This window comes from Mandrillus leucophaeus, unplaced genomic scaffold (genome assembly GCF_000951045.1).
Source record: "Mandrillus leucophaeus isolate KB7577 unplaced genomic scaffold, Mleu.le_1.0 Scaffold1158, whole genome shotgun sequence".
Taxonomy (NCBI): Eukaryota; Metazoa; Chordata; class Mammalia; order Primates; family Cercopithecidae; genus Mandrillus; species Mandrillus leucophaeus.
The window spans coordinates 649-21,303 of NW_012099854.1; the positions used below are offsets into that span (position 1 = coordinate 649).

The 20,655-nt window shown below is 44.4% G+C and overlaps 1 protein-coding gene across 1 annotated transcript in view; it reads right to left on the reverse strand.

The window, feature by feature from the left end:
- Positions 1-797: 797 nt before the first annotated feature.
- LOC105552690 (protein AKNAD1) overlaps positions 798-20,655 on the reverse strand; it is a 60,301-nt gene continuing 40,443 nt past the window's right edge. Inside the window, exons 9-17 of the mRNA XM_011998425.1 lie at positions 19,669-19,796; positions 19,152-19,233; positions 15,236-15,327; positions 12,173-12,267; positions 8,228-8,350; positions 8,035-8,139; positions 5,111-5,192; positions 1,928-2,057; positions 798-1,193 (exon numbers count right to left, since the gene is read on the reverse strand). Coding sequence (XP_011853815.1) covers positions 1,062-1,193; positions 1,928-2,057; positions 5,111-5,192; positions 8,035-8,139; positions 8,228-8,350; positions 12,173-12,267; positions 15,236-15,327; positions 19,152-19,233; positions 19,669-19,796 — 969 coding nt within the window. The 3' untranslated portion in view covers positions 798-1,061. The remainder of the gene's footprint in view (positions 1,194-1,927; positions 2,058-5,110; positions 5,193-8,034; positions 8,140-8,227; positions 8,351-12,172; positions 12,268-15,235; positions 15,328-19,151; positions 19,234-19,668; positions 19,797-20,655) is intronic.

The window sequence follows — 20,655 nt, forward strand, 5'->3', positions numbered from 1 at the left end:
TAATCCCTGGTACACAGTTTTAATGAATTGTCTTTTCCAAAATTTCATTAAGGCTATTATTTTCACATATTTCTGACTTCAAGAGATCTTTAAACAAATGTTGACTTATAAGTATATTGTAAAAATTTCATATGGTACAGAAAAGAAGATTAAAAACCCCTTTCTCCCCCAAAACTCCCAGTTTCCTTTACTAGAGGTTCACTTAAGATTTTTAGATATCTTTCCCCAAAATATGTATGCCCTTTAAAAAAAAAATACACACATGAAGAGCCAGGCACAGTGGTGTGTGCCTGTAGTCCCAGCCACTCAGGAGGCTAAGGCGGGAGGATTGTTTGAAGTTCAAGTCCAGCCTGGGCAACATAGCAAGACCCCTGAGGTTACAACTGTCTATATATATGCTTAGGTATCTTGCTTCTTTCACTGACTTTTGCAGATAATCCAACCTCATTCTTTTCGGTGGCTACAAAGTATTGTCATTTATGAATCATCACAGGCGGTATTTAGATTAGTTCCCCCTTGGAGTTGTTACGATCAATGCTCCAGTGGCCTTCCTTGTACATACATCGTGCCACATTGTGTGGCTTATATATAAAAGAAATTCCTAGTGGTGAAACTGCTGCTCTGAAGGTACGTGATTTGGAATTTGTGGAACTTGGTAGATATTATCAAATGGTCTTCCAAAAAAGTTGCATTTCCGCCAACAGCATGTGAGAGTACCAGTTTCCTCCATCCTCACTGACACAGGGTTCTTTCATCTTTTTTCAGACTAATAGATAAAAGGAAATTCATTGTTTTGTTTTGGTTTCTTTTATTATGAGTTAGGAAGAACATAGATTTATTTTAAAATAAATACTTGTTGGTTGCTTTTGATTTTAAGAATCAAAAGTCCTTTCTTTTTTTCTTTTTCCTTTAGTACTTTGTGTTACCCATTTCTTATGGTTTCTGTGTTTTCTCTAGATAGTCATCTTCCTAAATTGTGTAGTAAGTAAAATACATTTTGGGGGAAGATCAAGTGTTCTTTGCATTTTTTTCTTTTGAATCCTTGGTTGCCTAGCATTGAACTAGTATTTCAGTCGATTCCTCCGCCTCTGTGCTTTCGCAAGGTCTTCTGCAATCGTTTTAATCATTTGATCTGTAGTTTCTTTCAAAATGGTTGCTGTCCTTAGGGCATGATCCAAAGCCGAGTTTAAAATCTACAGAGGAAAAGTCCACACATTTTAATTACATAAACTAACTGCTTTGGGTTCTCTCATTATTAAACATTACAAGGTGGAATTTTCGGAGTATTCCTGTTTTCTACTTGGTCTATTTCTGTTTTTGAGGGTTGGTTTCCTAGGAGACCAGTCTGAGATGGAATATATTTGTTAGGGAAAGGGATTGAAAAAAAGACCAGCACGTGACTGATGAGCATGAATCAGAGGGTGAGGTCAGCCACCAGCTGGGCTGTTTCCCTGCCGCAGAGAAAGAGAAAAAAAGAACAGCTCTTGGGGGCCATTGATGGGGATTTGGGGGCCATAACCACTGAGAGGGTATTCAGGGATACAGCGCATGCGTATGGAAACATTTGAACGTGGCCTGGGGATTTGAGTTAGTGATTTGAAATAGGAAACTGTTGGCAACCCTGATCACAGTGTCACTGGAACAGATCCACTGCCTTCAACCCCCCGCCGGGGAAATCCTGTAGCTGAGGCACCCCCCACAAATCACTTTCTCCAGGAAATTTCCCTTGGAACCAATTTAGAATAATACAGACCATGCGGCTGCTGAGGCTATGTGTCTTTAGCTTAGTGCTGAGCACAAAATTGTCTTTAGCAGAGCTTTTTCTGAAGCCCTGATACTGTAATAACTTAAGAGCTGCCAGTTCTGTGGGCATCAAGATCAAACCTACCAGCTGCAAGGATTCTCGAATGATTTTCTAAGTCCTCACCTCAGATTTTGTTTCTTCAGTGCTATCAAAGTCACATACGGATTTGCTTCCAGAAATCCTGCAGGAGTAGAAATGGGGCGAGGGTGTTACAGGGTCTGAGCTGTAGGTCATGAAAGCCTGAAGGTTTTTTCTGGAAGACAAAAGCGCATTGATACTTGTGTCAAGCGCCACCCTCAAGCACACTCCTGTTCACGTCAGCTCTGTGGTTGGTAATGGCTCTATGTGTGTGGTTTGGGTGTGGGCGGATTCGTGCACCCGCTGCCCTCGTAGCTCTCATACTCCCATGTGGCTGACCGCAGCTGGGCTTCAGAAAAACGTTGTTGCCATGACCATGAGGGTATTTCCTCCCAGAACTGATCTCCTTTTCCTCTAGTACAGATAGAGGCAAGACTCTAAAGACATTTTTTATTCTGTTTTCATTCTTTTGGGGCCAACTTTCTACCTTGCATTTTTATAAAACAAATGCACAAAACTGCCAATTGCAGGTACCTTGGGTTGAGTTCATTCTGGCACCAGTGAGCTTTCACCCCAAGGAGGCAGAAGCAGTCAAAAAATAAAAGCAGCTCCTTTTGAAGTAAACAGGCTCCCCTTGCCTGCTACCCTGTGATTGCTTCTCTCTCAGGGATGGCCGGAAGTCTGCACTAGGTGAGTGAGGGCTGCAGGGCCACTGGGCTCTTCGGGTTGTGCAGAGCATGGCTCTAGGGGGTTATTTGCGTAGTCTGTGAAGGGCACAGCCTGGAGTTACGCTTTTCTCAAGCATGAGCTGTTGGCCCTGAGGGATACCACAAGAACTTGCCTATTGACAGGGCTGTCATAGAGCCACCCTCACATCTTCCTCTGGCTTCAGGTTTCCTGTTAAGCATTACTTTGGTACATAAAACACTTGTGAGCAATATCATCTCCAGAAAACGTCCTTTCATCCCTCTCCCCTACCATATGAGCATCAGTTGGTTCTGCAAGTTATTTTAACACATTGGATTGATCCTCCAGGCAAGAGGTGGTCCAGCATCCAGGGCCCCTAACTAACGAAATACTCTGGGCAGGGGATGGCAGACTGGAGAAGAGTCCTCTCTCTCTCCCCATATCCCATCACTGTCCACTGTCAACAACGTAACAGCCATCGCTTGCTGAGTACTTATTATGAGCCGGGTACCATTCTAAGTGCTTTATATGTATGGACTCAGTCCTCAATGAGTTTAGCACTATTATGATTCCCACTTTACATGTGGGGAAATGGAGGCACACTTAGGTCAAGGAACCTGCCCAACGACACAGAACCAAGACAAACCCAAGAAGTCAGTCAGGCGCGGTGGCTCACGCCTGTAATCCTAGCACTTTGGGAGGCTGAGGCAGGTGGATCACCTGAGGTCAAGAGTTGGAGACCAGCCTGGTCAACATAGTGAAACCCTGTCTCTACTAAAAATACAAAAAATTAGCTGGGCATGGTGGCGGGTGCCTATGATCCCAGCTACTCGGGAGGCTGAAACAGGAGATTCACTTGAATCCAGTGGGGCAGAGGTTGCAGTGAGCCATGATTGTGCCACTTCACTCCAGCCTGGGCGAAAGAGTGAAACTACATCTCAAAAAATAAATAAATAAATAAATAAATAAATAAATAAATAAATAAATAAAACCTAAGAAGTCTCCAAAGGCCACATTCTTAAACACTGTGCTAGACTATGGTAGAGGGTAGTAGGTTCAGACTGAGTGGCTCTGAGAGCAGAGCCTGAATTGTTAGCCACTCTGCAGTGCTATTGGTTCTGTCTCTTACATAGCTCTTGAATGAATACACAGACTCTTCTCTTTCCATCTCCACCAACCTCGGGCAAGCTGCATCATCTCACCTGAATTATTGCACTGGCCTCTTATTTGGCCTTGTCCTCCAATCTTAACTCCTGTAATTCATTTCCACTCCCTCAGTAGCTACGCTGATCCTTTAAAACACTAAAAATCTTTTTAAATTCCGTGGTTAAAAAACTTAATTGGGGTGGGGGGTCCTGCCACAGTGACTCATGCCTGTAATCCCAGTGCTTTGGGTGACTGAGGTAGGAGGATTCCTTGAGGCTAGGAGCTCAAGATCAGCCTGGGAAACATAGACCCCGTCTCTACAGAAAAAAAAAAAAGTAGCTGGCTGTGGTATCACATGCCTGTACTCCCAGCTACCCAGGCAGCTGAGCCAGGAGGATCACTTGAGCAAAGGGGGTCAAGGCTGCAGTGAGCCAAGATTGTACTCCAGCCTGGGCAACAGAGCAAGACCCTGCCTCAAAATTTTTTTTTAACTTCACTGGGGGGCCAGACACCTGTAATCCCAGTGCTTTGGGTGACCAAGGTGGGAAGGTCACTTGAGGTCAGGAGTTCAAGACTAGCCTGGGCAACATAGCAAGACCCTGTCTCTACAAATTTTTTTTTTAAATGGGCACCTATAGTCCTAGCTACTCAGGAGGCTGAGGTGGGAGGATGACTTGAGCCCAGGAGTTCCAGGCTGCAGTGAGCTATGATCACCACTGTACTCCATCCTGGGTGACAGAGGGAGACCCTGTCTCTAAAAAATAAAAATGAATTAACAGCAAAAAAAAAAAAAAAAAAAAAAAACCCTAATTGGCTTCCTCTTGCTCCTAAGATTCTGCAATACTTCCTGGAGCTGACAAGTCTCTACGGACTGGCCCTGACAATTCCTTCCCTCATCAGCCTCATCTTGCTCCACTGCCACTCCCTCTTTTGGGTTCCAGTCACACCATTCCTGAACTTGCCAAGTGCCTTCTCACAACAAGAAGCTTTCCTAGACTGGAATGTTCTTCACTGCCCCCAGATCCCCTTGCTAGTTCATTCATACTTACCCTTCAAAGCTCAGCTTCCCTGAACCCCCAAATTAGATCAATAGGACTTTGTACATCCCCTTCTTGGCACTTACAAAGACTATGCAGCGTCTCTGCCAAAAAAGAAAGCTCTGTGAGGGCAGGGACAGTGGCTGACTTTGTCCTGTGTCCTCAGTACCTCGCACAATGACTTGGTTTATTGAATAAACAAATGAATGATTGAAGTATTAGATAGGTTTAGGTTTGAATCCTGGCTGTCCTAATGATCTAGGTTATCTTGGGGTAGGTAGTTAATGCACTATCAAGTACACTGTATACACCCAACCAATGAGAGATGTTTTGTTAGTAATCATGAAATAATACTTACTTTCCTGGTGTGGGCTCATGTTCACCTTTAAAGGATTTTGAATTCACTCTCTGAGAACAGATCCGTTTGAATTTTAAAAAAGCTGAAAAATGTTAGCTATGATTAAATTCAGAGTATCAAAAATGAGCCCCAAATGGTGCATATGTATCATTCCTTGAACTTTTTGTATGAATGAAATATTTCATAAAATTTTAATAAATCAGAAAACTGGGAAACAGACAACAAAGAACTTTTGCTGGGCGCAGTGGCTCATGCCTGTAACCCCAGTGCTTTGGGAGGCTGAGGTGGGAGGATTATTTGAGGCCAGGAGTTTGCTACCAGTCTTCCCTGTCTCTACCAAAAAAAAAAAATTCATAAGCCCCTTCCATACTAACTATAAATGTTTTGTTAAGTTAGCTGGGCATGGTGGCATGTGCCTACAGTTTTGTAGCTACTTAGGAGGCTAAGGCAGGAGGCTCGCTAGAGCCCAGAAGTTCAAGGAAGCATTGAGCTATGATCACATCACTGCCCTCCAGCCTGGGCGACAGAGCTAGACCCTGTCCCAAAAAATAAAATTAAAAAAAAAAAAAAGAACTTTCTATAAAGTATTCTGAACTTAGGAAAAGAAATTCAATTTTAAAAGGAGTTTTAGGCCAGGCGCGGTGGCTCATGTTTTTAATCCCAGCACTTTGGGAAGCCAAGATGGGCAGATCACTTGAGGTCAGGAGTTCAAGACCAGCCTGGTCAACATGGTGAAACCCTGTCTCTACTAAAAATACAAAAATTAGCCGGGTATGGTGGTGGGTGCCTGTAATCCCAGCTACTTGGGAGACTGAGGCATGAGAGTCACTTGAACCCGGGAGGTAGAGCTTGCAGTGAGCCAAGATAGTGCCACTGCACTCCAGCCTGGGTGACAGAGCGAGACTCTGTCTAAAAAAAAAAAAAAAGAAGAGTTTTATTATCAATTAGAAACCAGGGAGGTAGAGCTTGCAGTGAGCCAAGATAGTGCCACTGCACTCCAGCCTGGGTGACAGAGCGAGACTCTGTCTCAAAAAAAAAAAAAAGAAGAGTTTTATTATCAATTAGAAACCAGGAGTTTAGGTTCTTTGGGTACTTGCTGTGTGACCTGTGCATGACGTCTGACTTCTCTGGGTTTAACTACCACATCTGATAAATGGAGGAATAATATCTTCCAAGAGGTTGGACCAAATGGATTTCTGAAATCCTCTTCAATTTTAGGAGTTAATATTCTAGGAGTAGAAACTAATGATTATGTTGCAAAGACAATTCCAGAAAATAGAGACTAAACAGAGAAGGGAAATGTGGAAAAGTCACCATGGAAGACAAGAAGACAGAGAAAGAAAAAGAGATGAGTCAGTGGCCAACAAATCTGCCTCCAAGGCTCCCTTCTCCCCTTCCCTTTCCCTCTTCTTCTTCTCTTCTGTCTTCCCCTCGTTCTCCCTCCAGGTCTCCTGTCTTATTCACTGATGTCAAGTAGCCAGGCTTCACTCACCCTCAGGAGGGTCCCGTTGGACAAGGGACGCTGGGAGAGATTGTCCCTCAGACATGCAAGGCAGGGCAGAAGCCAGAAACCCAGATTTAGTCATGCTGACCACCTAGACTTGGAGACTTGGGGCATGATGAAGAGGCACTAACCAGTTCAATCTTGATGCTTTGGTAGTCTTCAAATGTAATTTTGGATTTTACTGGAAACTCAGAATTAGAAAGCACCACAGTGTCACCTGGTCCAGTTCTAGTGCAGTGTACAGATCTATAGCATCCAGACAAAGTCCATTGCCTCCCAGTCCAAAGATGAGCTCACAACCTCCTGCCACAGCCTACTCCATTTTCTGTCAGCTCCAATTGCTGTAAGGGTCTTTGTAACCTGGAGGAGAAGCTGCCTCCCTATGACTTCTACCCCCTTAGTTAGCTAATGGAGTTCAAGATCAGATTGTGGATGAATCCGTTGCAGCCCTTGTTCGTATACTGGCATGACACAGGCTGTAGACCTCAAGACTAAGAAGACAGTGAAGAAATCTGAGCTATGGCTTCTCCAGTCTTAATGACTGTCACTTCAAAAGAATACATGCAGTTGGAGGATGTGGCAGCCAGAGGTGGCGAGGGGAGACACAGCTGAGGTCAGTCAGGTAAATGACATTCTTAAGGCTTGGGCACTGGCCATCATGAAAGATAAGAAACATTCTCCCTGGCGCCCTCTCCCAGAGAAGGGGAGGAAGAGCTCTGAAGGTATGAGGGCAAGGATGTGGCGCCTGTCAGAGAACCAGGTATAGCTGTTATTCAGGGGTAAAACTAGGAGTACTTCCTTCCCTCCTTCCTGTTCCCTGGGCACAGTTTGCCCTGCTTTTAGAACTTACCCCATTTTGCTTTGAGCTTTCCTTATTTGGGTATGAGTTCCTTCCTTTCAAGAGCTTGGGAAGGGGCAGCCATGTCATTCATCTTTTTAAATATGTGTTTGTGGGATTTTAATTTTCTTTCAGACAGCAAATTTTTGCATTGGAAGTTAGCAATGTGATGCCTATGGAGTGTAAAAATAGTCTATTTCTCTACATGCTGACTCTTAGTAGGGATATATGTAAAGCATTAGCCACCTCTGAATAGTAACAATAATAGTGGTGATTATCCAATAAGTCATTTATTTGTTCAGCAAACTTATGGGTTGCTACCAACTTGCACTGGTAGAGTCCTTAATAACTTTCAAAGTCCTTGGTCACTGTGATTTCATATTTTCTAGCCCCAGCTCAGCCTCTTGCCATCCAGGTGTAGGGCTGGATTTGGAAGTGTCAGGTGAGTACACAAGACCTGGGCAGCAGAATGGAGAGGCCAGGGCTTCCAAGATGAAAGCAGTGGCCAGTGTCACATGAATGTCCCATACCTGGGACATTAGGTTATTGACATGGATGGGGTCATGCAGGAGATGTACTTACAGGGTGAAGAGTTACTTTCATCTAAAGAATGGGGCTGGACAAAGGCACCTCTTTTGCTATGATTTGAGTAATTCTGTCCTGGAGTGTTGTATCTATAATGAAATTCTGGAAAGAAAAGATTAAAAATGCAGTTCATTGCCTGGGAACAGTGGCTGTCCCCACTCGCCTTTCTGAGGCCCCAGGTGAGTATTACCTTTAGGTGGTTCCTTTCTGCAGGTTCTTCGGGAGGTAGGAATCTTAGTGCCACAGTCCTGACATCTGTTACTCTGCATTTCAGTGCCAGAATCAGAACAGAAGCTGTGTCCTGTATCAGAATCTGAAAAAGCCCAAGTTGCATGAATGAAGGGTAAGTGTCTTAATTATAGTCATAAAATACGGTGTGGAGAGCAGAGCTATAACCATGCAGGGTATGTATTTGGCACCAAAGTGCTTAACGTCCCGGCTGTGTCACCAAGGGGAGTTGCCAGCCTGGGGTAACATTTGGGATTCCCTTCTGACAACTGAGAAATGTTTTGATAATTAACATTTCTTGTGTGAAAATCTCAAGAGGTAGCATACATATTTAGGCTTAGTAAAGGCCTGCTGAATGAATGGATCTGCGGCAATTTGGCCCACTGAACTATCAGACAACCTTGTATTTGTATTTGTTTTTCCATAGTTGGCCTGATACATCCACATTCTTTCTCTCAGACCCTGCTGTGGCCAAGAGCTTGTATTTTGTCATCCAGGCAACTGGAAAGATGGGTTTCTTCTATGTGACATTCATAAGCCTATAAGGGAACCTGAATCATGACTTTGCTCTCTTAGCCTCAGAGAAGCTAGTAGCAGACAGCACATGTATCTGGTGCAGGTCTAGAACCTGTCTGGCAGGCTGTGGACAGAGCAGCACTCCAGGTAAGGCCAGAGTATGAAAGCCTGGGGCCAGGCGGGTGAGCATGTCAGGCCTGGATGTCCAAGCAACATCTTGCTGCAGGACAGATGCTGCAGTGACAAAGCCTCTTCCAATGCTTCTCACCTTACTGAACTCATGGTTAGACTCATTTTTAACATTATCTTTCAAAGTATGTTAAAGTGAAGTCATCCCTGGCTGACATCTTGACTTTTAACATATTATACAATGTATAATAACTTCATTGTATAAGAACAAATCCATTTCATATTAGCAAATGGAATGAGTTTGAAGGCCCAGGGTTGAAGCCTGGCTCTGCTACTTATTAGCTACAATGGTTGAAAATATGTTCACAAATTCTTTAACATGCTGTTTTTATTTTTTTTGAACCAAGGTTTCATTCTGTTGCTCCCAGGCTGAAGTGCAGTGGCTCAATCACAAGCCTCCACCTTCTGTGTTTTTTGGTTGTGTTTTTGTGTTTAAATATTGGGTCCCTATATTGTCCAGCCTGGTCTTGAACTCCTGGGCTCAAGCAATCCTGGTTCAGCCTCCCAAAGTGCTGGGATTACAGACATAAGCCACCACACCCAACTGACACTGTCTTTAAAAGGTAGAGCCTAATTCCTCTCCCCTTGAGTGTGGGCTGGGTTTAGTGACCCACTTCTAACAAATAGAATAAAGTGGTAGTGATGGCATATAACTTCCAAAACCAGGCCATGAAAGACACTGAAGCTTCCATCTCAGTATATCTCTCTTGGATCACTTGCTCTGGGGGAAGCTGCCTGCCGTGTCGTAACGACACTCAAGCAGCCTATCGGAGAGGCCCACATGTCCTGCCAATGCTCATGTGAGTGAACCATCTTGGAAGCAGATCTTCCAGCCCCAGGCAAGCCCCCAGATGATGGCATCCTTGGCTGACATCTTGACTAAACCTCACGAGAGACCCTGAGCCTGAACCACCCCACTAAAGTGCTCCCAAATTCCTGACACACAGAAACTCTAAGATGATAAAGGTTTGTTGTTTTGAGCCTTAAGTTCTGGGATACTTGGTAACACAGCAATAGATAACTAATACACTCACACTCACTCTTTGATCCTGCCAAGTCACTTAACTTCTCTGAGCCTCTAGTTCCTTATCTATAAGCATTCCTGCTTTACAGGGATATTGTGAGAGTTATGTGATACACACTGGCAACAGTTTTCAAACTTTTGATTCCAGAACCCTTTTACACTCTTAAAACTAAGGACCCCAAACAGCCTTTGTTTCTGTGGTTTTAATCTACCATAAAATGATAATATATACCATTTTATATACCTGAGGTGAAAATCCCCCCTCATTGGAGAACAGCTATCATTCAACATTCAGTCCACTGCAGGTGGATTGGTAGAGAGGCACTAATTTATAGATTACTAGTCATTTTTTGCTTGTGCAGAATCATTTAGATTTCCTAAAACTAAATGAGCAGTTCCAAGGTGCTTTTTTTTAGAATTTTAAACTGAGACGTTTAAAAGACAATTTTATTTATTATAGCATTTAAAAAGTAATAAATCCATTTCATATTAACAAAATAGCATGTTTTTAATGAAAATAACTATTTCCAAAAAATTTAGTGAGAAGAGTGGCATCATTTTATGTTTTGGCAAATATCTTGAATATCTGGCTTAATAAAAGGCAACTGGATTCCACAGCTGCATCTCCATCAGTTGCCTGCAATACTAGAGTTGCACAGCTATATAGCTGGTCAAGGAAGGACCCGGTGGCCCCCCGAAAGGGTTTCAGGAAACCCCGGGGACCCCCCGATTACAGCTGGAAAACCCCTTCTTCGTTATACCATCTGGCATAATACATCTTCAATCAATGAACCCTATTATTATTTATTTATTTATTTATTTATTTTTTTTTTGAGACGGAGTCTGGCTCTGTCGCCCAGGCTGGAGTGCAGTGGCGTGATCTCGACTCACTGAAAGCTCCGCCTCCCGGGTTTACGCCATTCTCCTGCCTCAGCCTCCCGAGTAGCTGGGAGTACAAGCGCCCGCCACCACGCCCGGCTAGTTTTTTTGTATTTTTCAGTAGAGACGGGTTTCACCGTGTTAGCCAGGATGGTCTCAATCACCTGACCTCGTGATCTGCCTGTCTCAGCCTCCCAAAGTGCTGGGATTACCAGCTTGAGCCACCGCGCCCGGCCCAGGGAACCCTATTATTATTTGTAAATGTGTTTTCTACAGAGAAGCCAGTGCAGAACGAAGTGTGACTGAACAGAAGGCAGAGCTGGAGGCACGGCTCTGGGCCACAGGCAGTGCGGATGTAAGAAAGCCTGGGCAGCTCTCCAGTGCAACTTCCTGATGCATAAGCTGGGGAGACAAGCTGGGTAGGTAGGTTAGGCTCAGAGGTGATTTTTAAGCTGAGAAGCTGCCTGAGCAGAGGCCTCCAGCCCCACCTCTTCTCCCAGGGCAGTTCTGCTAAATGTTTCTCTCCTTCAACTATCTTTGCAGAAAGGATCTTATGACTAAAAACCATTGAATTGCATGCACTGGGACACCTCCCAGCTCCAACTTTCTTTGCTTCTGTGAAATGTATAATCCAAGACAGCAGCAACTCTCACGTAGCCTGTAACCTTACCAGGTACAGTTATGGGTCATGTGGGAAGGATGAGGATGGACAGACTGAAAGACATCTTGTGATTGAGTCCATGGAGTCCTTCATTTTCAGCTAGAAACAGGTGTTCATGCTTCACTCTACTTAACCACGTCTTATTGAAAGTGATTCTTTTTTTCTCTTTCTTTCTTTCTTTTTTTTTTTTTTTTTGAAAGAGGGTTCTACTCTGTCGCACAGGCTAGAGTGCAGTGGCATGATCATGGTTCACTGCAGCCTCGACCACGGCTCAAGCAATCTTTCCACCTTAGCCTCCCAAGTAGCTGGGACTACAGGCGCGAGCCACCACACCCGGCTAATTTTTGTATTTTTTTGTACAGATGGAATTTCACCATGTTGGCCAGGCTGGTCTTGAACTCCTGAGCTCAAGTGATCCACCCACCTCAGCCTCCCAAAGTGCTGGAATTACAGGCATGAGCCCCCATGCCTAGCATAAAAATTCTTTACATTTTGCAAATAAATAAATACATCACGCAACATCCTAGCCTAGGGAAATGCTCTTGGAGTGGCAGATGGCAAGCTAGTGCCCACCGTGAGAAGACCCCATGGGGAGGGACGCTGAAGACTGAGCACCCAGCCCAAGCCCATCAACTTACTGGGTGTCGAATCTGAATGTGGTGCCTTTCCATGGACAGTTGAAAATCTTCCACAGTGGATCCTTATGTGGCCCTTTTCCTCCAGTTTTGGCTTCCTATAAAAGGGCAGGAGATCCTGTAAACTTTCAGTGCATTTCCAATAGAGATAGGGAAAGTTTTGGTAAAGCTGAAACGTTAAATTTTGTTATATCAGAGCCTGAAACAGTGTAGGAGGGGCTTGTCATCCTCCACACAGAGCTCTCGTCTGCCTGCCTGTTTGAGAGCTTTTCTACAAAAAATTGCACCCCAGCACAATTTGGCCTGATAAGAAAATGTACACAAGACATGAAAAATAAATGTTTTGTTCTGCAGAGGTTAATATCTAATCATCATGTACACATTTACAAAACACATTTGAAGTGTGGAATTTTAAAGTTTGGAATTTTCCTCATACATCAAAATCCATTCCAGGCTGGGTGTGGTGGCTCATGCCTGTAATCCCAGCACTTTGGGAGGCCAAGGAGGGCGGATGGCTTGAGACTAGGAGTTCAAGACCAGCCAGGGCAACATAGCAAAACCTCATCTCAAAAACTAACAAACAAACAAACAAACAGTTGCTACCAGGGGAAGAAACTATGCTATACGTCAGTAATGGGTCACGTAGCTTTGGCCCTGGAAGTACAAGCTGATTATATCCAACAACTCCAGCAAAGTGGGCTTTGTCAGGTGTCTGTGGGACTAAAGGCTGTGGGAGCATGTGGAGGTGATTTTAGTTGCACATGGCCACCAGGTGGCATCAGAAAGAAGCAACTGCAATGGACATTCTTCAGGAGCCTTCCTGTGGCCCACCTGCAGCTTCCTCCCTCCTCCTCAGAAATCCCAACTCCTCCAAAGGAATTCGAATTAATAACAGTTCTGAACAAAGCTCTTGCTCAGCTCCTGGGATACAGTAATAGCCCCCAGGGAAAGTTGTTCATTCTTAGTGTGGAAGGCACCATGCCCAAGACATCCTGGCCTGAATGAGGCAGATTGCCCAGGGCTGGGGTTTGAGCCCAAGGCATTGCTGGGCAAACACACGCTCGCCGTACTGTGCCCTGGCCTGCTGTTGGCGGAGAAGGGGCCGCGCTGTGCCCTGGCCTGCTGTTGGCGGAGAAGGGACGGGACTGTGGGTTCGTGGGGCTGGGGCTGAGAAGCCAGGCCCTTTCCCTCCTCTTGGAAAAACATGCTGTCCTCCTGAGTCACATATTTTCTCACACCTCATTTTCTGTCTCCACCCTCCTCCTCTGGGGCATTTGAACATCTGCTCTCCAAAGTGGGAAACTTGGATCTCACTCAAGTGTGTGCAGTCCAACACAGGGCTTTTTCTGCTTTTAAACTCCTTTGTGCACTCAAATCTTCTGGCCAAACTTAATTCCACTGGAGAAGACAGCTTTTCAACAAGACAAAGCAGCTAAAGTGAACCCTTAAATCCAAAGTTTTGCATCAGAAATAACATAAAGGGATAAGCAAATTTTACATTTTATACATATATAATTTATCCACTTACATATAAACAATTTACAAATATCCTGAAAATAATATGTACATCAGCAAGCTTCCTAAAGGACAAGCCCCACCAGAGAGAGATTTAATCTTCTAACAGAAAGAGTACATAGCCCTCCCTTCAATCAATAATTCCTCAGGGATTATGTAGGTTACCAAGATTTTAATTCCTAAGTCATGTGTATCTCCTCATCACTCCCCAGGAGTGGATTCACTGTGAGATTTGATTGTACACTTGATTATCCTTCCAGCTTGGCTATCATAAAAAAGTATGACTTAGTCTGGAACATTGGTTCCTGTCTTGGTACTTAATGTACTTCTGTAGGGTATACACTAGGAATTTAGAAGACAGAAATTTAGTACCTTGAATGCTTAATAAAAATGTTTTTTAAATGTCAAAATACTTTCATTATACTTAGTAAAATCTTTAAAAATCCAAAATTAGACTTTAATTCAATAAATAAAAATAGTAGGCCTGGGATGACTCAGTGAGTAAGCTTCATGAGTGCCCCTTGGATTAAAGGGGAGCTCAAAGCTGATGACTGACATGGTGGTTTAATGACCCACACATGATGACACATTTCCATTTTTAGCACAAGCTTCATGCAGTTTCTTTTTTCAGGGGTGGACATTCATTAGAACACTTAAGACAGGTGCCCATTCCCACAACGGAATGCTTTCTAACAGGAAGCCTCAGTCTTTCAGGCCCGGTCATCTGCTTCTATTAGAGTTCATTACGTACATATAATAGTGGTTGCTTAACACCTGCTGCCTCCCTGACTCTCGACCTTCCAAAGGTCAATGAGCCAAGCTTTGGCTGGAGTCCACAGTGAGCTTAGAGGTAACATCTCTCACTACCTGAAAGAAGCTTCAGATAAATGATACTGAATCGACACGGATTAATAGTTGCACCAATGGGTGTTTCAAAAACAAAGAATTTCTCCTGAGGATTGGACATGATTTACAGCTTATTAGCTCTGGAAGATTTAGTGCTTAGGAATGGGAAGAAGTCAGCCCTGAGAAGAGGGATGAGGCTTGTTCCTGGGACTGGGGGGCTTAGATGAAACCCAACAGAGAAGACTTTTGCTTATCATAAGGAGAGAGTAGGGATGGTGGGACCTGTTTGTTATACGGGATAAGATTCCCCCACGTGGGCAATGTTCAAAAGCCTACAGGACCACCCTCCGTGGGCTGTAACCATGATTCTTAACCAACGGGGCTTATCCGAATCACCTGGGGAGATTTAAAAGCACTATTCCTACCAGAGCCCCACCGCTGGCGATGCTGAGATAGTAGGTTGGGTGGAGGCATGTGCATGATTGTAAAATCTCTCATGGTGATTTTGATGTTCTCCCCAGTTGAGGACCACTGCTACCGGATCTGTAGGGTGACAGGGAGGCTGGGCTCTGTGCCCAGGCCTGAGATCTGTGACTCTGTAACTCAGCCAGCGGCCTCAGTTAGTTGCCGCCCACCCTCGCTGGAGTTACTATGCCAGGACTGACTCCAACCCACCCTGGGAATGTAGCCGCAAGAAGCCCTCACCATTCAAGGAGCCTGCGACAGAAGGCACAGCTTGGACTGGGTGCCGTCGTCTCTGCACAATCCTGCCTTCCTGGAGTGCACCTGGGGTCCTCCTGCGTCACAAAGCATACGGATGGAGATGTTAGAGAGGATGTGACTCACGCCGCGCACAGGCCAGCAAGCAGCTGAGGTCCGGCTGAACTTGCCACGTCAGGCCAAGAGAGAGACTCGCCAAACCTCTCCTCCAGATGGGGAAACGGAGGCGCAGGGGGACAGGAGGAAAAGAAGAAAGAGCCCATCCTTAGTTCTGATGTCTCACTCAGTTGGGGCTGCATCTCTAACGTCCTGGACTGAAGAATGGAAGTTTCCACCCTGGCTTGCTTCTTTCCTCCTCTAAACAGATTTTAAAATCTGGTATACAGATGTCAGAATACTTTCCCCTTTTTATGTTTCCCTTAGTTTCAAATTACTCCAAGCTTCACCAGAGAATGAACAGATTTAGGAACATAATTTTTAGGTCTATTAATCTGACCACTAGCTAGTAGAGTTCTAAAAGCCTTTCCAAAGAAATATATTCAGCTATGAATTAAAACAAGGTTTAGGGACTGTCTGGGGGCCTAAAGGCTTGCTTGTATGTCCCTTTCTAACACAAAACAATTACTCCACTGACCTGTGAGGGCTGATACCACCCACTGTGTTTTTGACTATGGTCTTACCCTTTACGTAAGTAAAAAATAAATGTACTTTTCCCATCATTATAAACAATGGCAGAAGTATCATTGTACACATAGCTTTTTCCACATCTTGGATTACTGCCTGAGGAAATGTCCGGGCCAAAGGTTGTGAACATGTTTGTGTGATGACCCATATTGCCAAATGGCTTTCCACAAAAGTTGTACAGATTTCACAGCCACCAACAATGTGGTCGGCTCAGTTTGACCACACCTTCCTCTGCATCAGGAATTACCACTTGAAAATGTTTCTGCTAATTGAATGAGGCGGGGGGGTGTCACTTTTTGTGTTAATTTGCATTTCCTCCTTGACGAAAGGAAGTAAGTCTGTTACTGTATGTTGATTTATTGGTTGTATTTCCTACCTGTGACTTTTTTTTTTTTCCCCCTGAGACGGAGTCTTACTCTGTTGCCCAGGCTGGAGTGCAGTGGCCCAATCTCAGCCCACTGCAACCTCCAGCTCCCGGGTTCAAGCGATTCTCCTGGCTCAGCCTCCTGAGTAGCTGGGATTATAGGTGCCCACCACTATCCCCAGCTACTTTTTTTTTTTATTTTTAGTAGAGACAGAGTTTCACCATGTTGGCCAGGCTGGTCTCAAGCTCCTGACCTCATGATTCGCCCTCCTCGGCCTCTCAAAGTACTGGGATTATAGGCGTGAGCCACTGCGCCCGGCCTTACTGGTGACTTTAGCTCATGTCCTTTGTCCATTAATTTTCTTGGAGGGTTTCAGTGTTTTCCTGTTACCATTTGTTAGTTGTTCATGATGTGCCAGGTGCTTCTTTTATAGTCTCTTTAATACTTCCAGCCATCCTGGCACATTGTCTCCATTTTAATGGTGAGTAATATGAGGCTCAGAGGATTTAAGCAACTTGGCAAGGTCGCATCATGAGTAAGTAGGAGAGCTGGGATTTGAACTTTTACCTATCTGACTGGTATGTTGTGTTTTTTGTTTTTTGTTTTTTGTTTTTTTTTGAGATGGAGTTTCTCTGTGTTGCCCAGGCTGGAGTGCAGTGGCGCAATCTTGGCTCACTGCAACCTCCGCCTCCCTCCCAGTTTCAAGCGATTCTCCCACCTCATCCTCCCTTCCAAGTAGCTGGGACCAGAGGCACACACCACCACACCCAGCTAATCTTTGTATGTCTTAGTAGAGACAGGGTTTCACCATGTTGGTCAGGCTGGTCTCGAACTCCTGACCTCAAGTGATCCACCCACCTTGGCCTACCAAAGTGCTGGGATTATAGGTGTGAGCCACTATGTCCAGCCAGTATGCTTGTGTTCTTAACCAGAGTTCTGCTCCTTGGGGAATTTGTCACAGCATTTGATATAATGAAGTTCTCAGCAATGAACATTATTTGCTCTTAATATTTTCTCAGTTGTCCATCTACATTTTTTTAATTGACTATGGTTTCAGTTTTGTAAACAATTTAAAATATCAGTATTGTCAAGGAGGAGGTGCGAGTGGCCAAGAAACATATGAAAATAGGTTGAATTTCAAAAATAGCCAGTTTAAAATAATGAGATATCAGTTTTCACTTATGCATTTAGCAAAAGTTGGAAAAAGAAAAAAATGTCTGGGGTAGGCTCAAACTGGAGACACCAACATTCCCACGCACGCCCTCAGCCTATAAAACCCCCACGGCCTTCCTAAAGGCCAGATTATCAGAATTTTCAGCATGTACCATTTGAACCATTAACTGCAATCCTAGGGTTTTATTCTAAAGAAATGATCAGCTACAAAAGTTTGCATGTCAAATGATGTTACCTGAAGCAATGTTTATGATATCAAAGAACTGGAAAAAATGAAACGTCCATCAATGAGAGATTGTCTAAACGTGTCAGAGTACATTAATATAATGAAATATAGTGCAGTCATCAAAAATGAAGTGATAGGTTTATTCTAAGTGATGTGGAGAGCTGCTCAAAATATAACATTAAATGAAAAGCATAAAACTATATATATATATAGTAAAATCCTATTTTGGCCAAAATGTATATATAGGAGAAAAAAAGACTGGAAGGAAATACACTAAAATATTAGCAATGGGTCGGGCACAGTGGCTCACACCTGTAATCCCAGCAATTTGGGAGGCTGAGGTGGGTGTATTACTTGAGGTCGGGAGTTCTAGACCAGTGTGGGCAACGTGGTGAAACCCCCTCTCTACTAAAAATACAAAAATTAGCTAGGTGTGGTGGCACATGCCTGTAATCCCAGCTACTCAGGAGGCTGAGGCAGGAGAATCACTTGAACCGTGGAGGTTGCAGTGAGCCGGGATCGCACCATTGCATTCCAGCCTGGGCAACAGAGCGAGACTGTCTCAAAAAAAGAAAAAAAAAAAAAAAAATTAGCATTGATTTTCTTCTCAGTGGAAGTTTCTTCTTTACACTTTTCTTTATTTTCTCATTTCTTTTGTAATAAGCATGTATCAGTTTTATAATTTTTTAAAAAGGGTTTTTCATCCATTTTTCCCGTGTGTTTGGTTTTGTTTTGTTTTTTTAATTTTTATATTTTATCACTGCTAAGCTTACAGGGTTACTCCTGCACTTGACATTTAAGGCAGATTTACATTAGCAGAATGCAGGGCGGTGCCCCTCTTCCTGAGTTGGAGACCTGGGCTTTAATATCGCCTATCATTTACCCTGAACAAATCTCACCTTTCTAAATTACTCTTCCTCAACAAAAAGACTCTGCAAACTGTAAAGCTCTGAGCCAACAGAATTATTATATCATTGTTTACTGCTTATTATAATATTGCTATCATTTAAGACCCCAGGGTTGTTAATCCCAGCATTTCCAATTCATTCAAAATGAAATAATCTCTAGACCCTCGGAACTTAAAGTGTGGTCCCCAGACCAGAACCAGCAGCTTTGGCATCACCTGGGGCTTGTTAGCAATGCAGAATTGCAGGCTCGCCCCAAACTTACTGAATCAGAGCCTGCATTTTAACAAGATCTGCAGCTGATTCGTAGGCTTAGCGAAGTTGGAGAAGCTCCGGTCTAGGTACGCCTGCCAAGTTTCTCAGGAGTGCCGAAAGTCAGAAACCGTCAGCAGTACCAGCCATCACCAGCACTGACACCAAGGATGCCATTAGGAAGAGGCAGATGATCTTGATTATGCCAATTTCACAGTCACATTCGGCAACACTGGTTTTAGTTAAAGAACCAACAATGAGAAGAACCCAGCCAGGCCGTGGCTGCAGGACATTACCCCAGAGTTAGAAGACAGCCTCATGGCCACTTGGTCTGGCTGGTTCTGGACAGTTGCATCTCCATAATGACCATTTAGGTAACTAATTTAAAAAGAAAAAAAAAGCAGTTTGAATTTTAGAATCAGTTCTTGAGCTACCCGGGAGCTCCACTATTTGGAATCATTTGGCTTTATTCTGGCAGAGTCATTGGGAATTTAATTTAGCACCCCTGGGATGGTGGGAGCGAGCAACCTAAGGCAAAGAGTGCTGTGGGCCTCGTGTGGCCATCTGACCTTCACCTCTCCCCCTGTCCCCCAGCCCCAGCCGTCCCATCCCTCAGATCTCTGCCCAGAGGGTTGCAGAGGCTGGCCAGGCCCTGCTGGTGGGGCAGGTGAGGAGCCAGGCTCCCAGGCTTTGTAACTCGTGGTCCAAGACTGCTTTTCCTGTGGGAGCCCCGTGGGCCCCTCTGGAGGCTGTATGAGGAAAGGGCCCCTTGCTGTGTCCTGTGTCTGCTGGGGCTGCAGGGCGAGAACTCACATCTGCGGGGTCAGCTCACAGAGCTCCTCCTTGGGGGCCTCCTGCGGCCCTCCTTGGGGTGTCCCTGTCGCCTCACTCCCACCTGAGCCTCGAGGCCCAGGAGGGTGGCCAGGGTGCTCCTCGGGAACCTGGAGAGCCACACAAAAGGACTTGAATTAGAGCCACAGTCCCACGGGAGGTAACTCAAAATCAGTTCAGCATCCCTACAGTGCCCGTAAGACACCATAACATCCTGCCTGGAATCCCCACCCATCTCCCCCAGCTCCTTACCTAGCTGCCTTCTCATCCTCCAAGACTCAGTCCAAATCTCACCTTCTCTGAAAAACCTTCTCCCTTAGTAATTCAAACCTTCTGCATTTAGTTACTTTTGGTCATATCCCATTACTTAATAGTCATGATAGCATGACTATTACATGACTATTACAGGAGTAATGTGCTTACTGTGAGCCAGGCCCTATTTTCAGCACATTACTTATATTACCTCATTTAAACATTGTAACAGCCCCGTGAAGCAAGTATTATTATCCCCATTTTACAGAAGAGAGAACTGAGGCACAGAGAGGTTGCATAACTTTCCTAAGATCACAAAGCTAATAAGTGACAGAGCCAGTATGTGAACCCAGGCAGTCTGGCTTCAGAGTCATGCAGAATGTATTATTATTTTCTGCACCATGCTTTTAACATTTAATAATTATATGTTAATTTAATTTTTTTTTTTTTTGAAATGGAGTCTTGCCCTGTCGCCCAGACCAGAGTGCAATGGCGCAATCTTGGCTCACTGCAATCTCCACTTCCCAGGTTCAAGCGATTCTCCTGCCTGAGCCTCCCAAGTAGCTGGGATTATAGGTGTGCACCACCACACCTGGCTAATTTTTTGTATCTTTAGTGGAGACGGTGTTTCACCATGTTGGCCAGGCTGGTCTCAAACTCCTGACCTCATGATCCGCCTGCCTCAGCCTCCCAAAGTGCTGGGATCACAGACGTGAG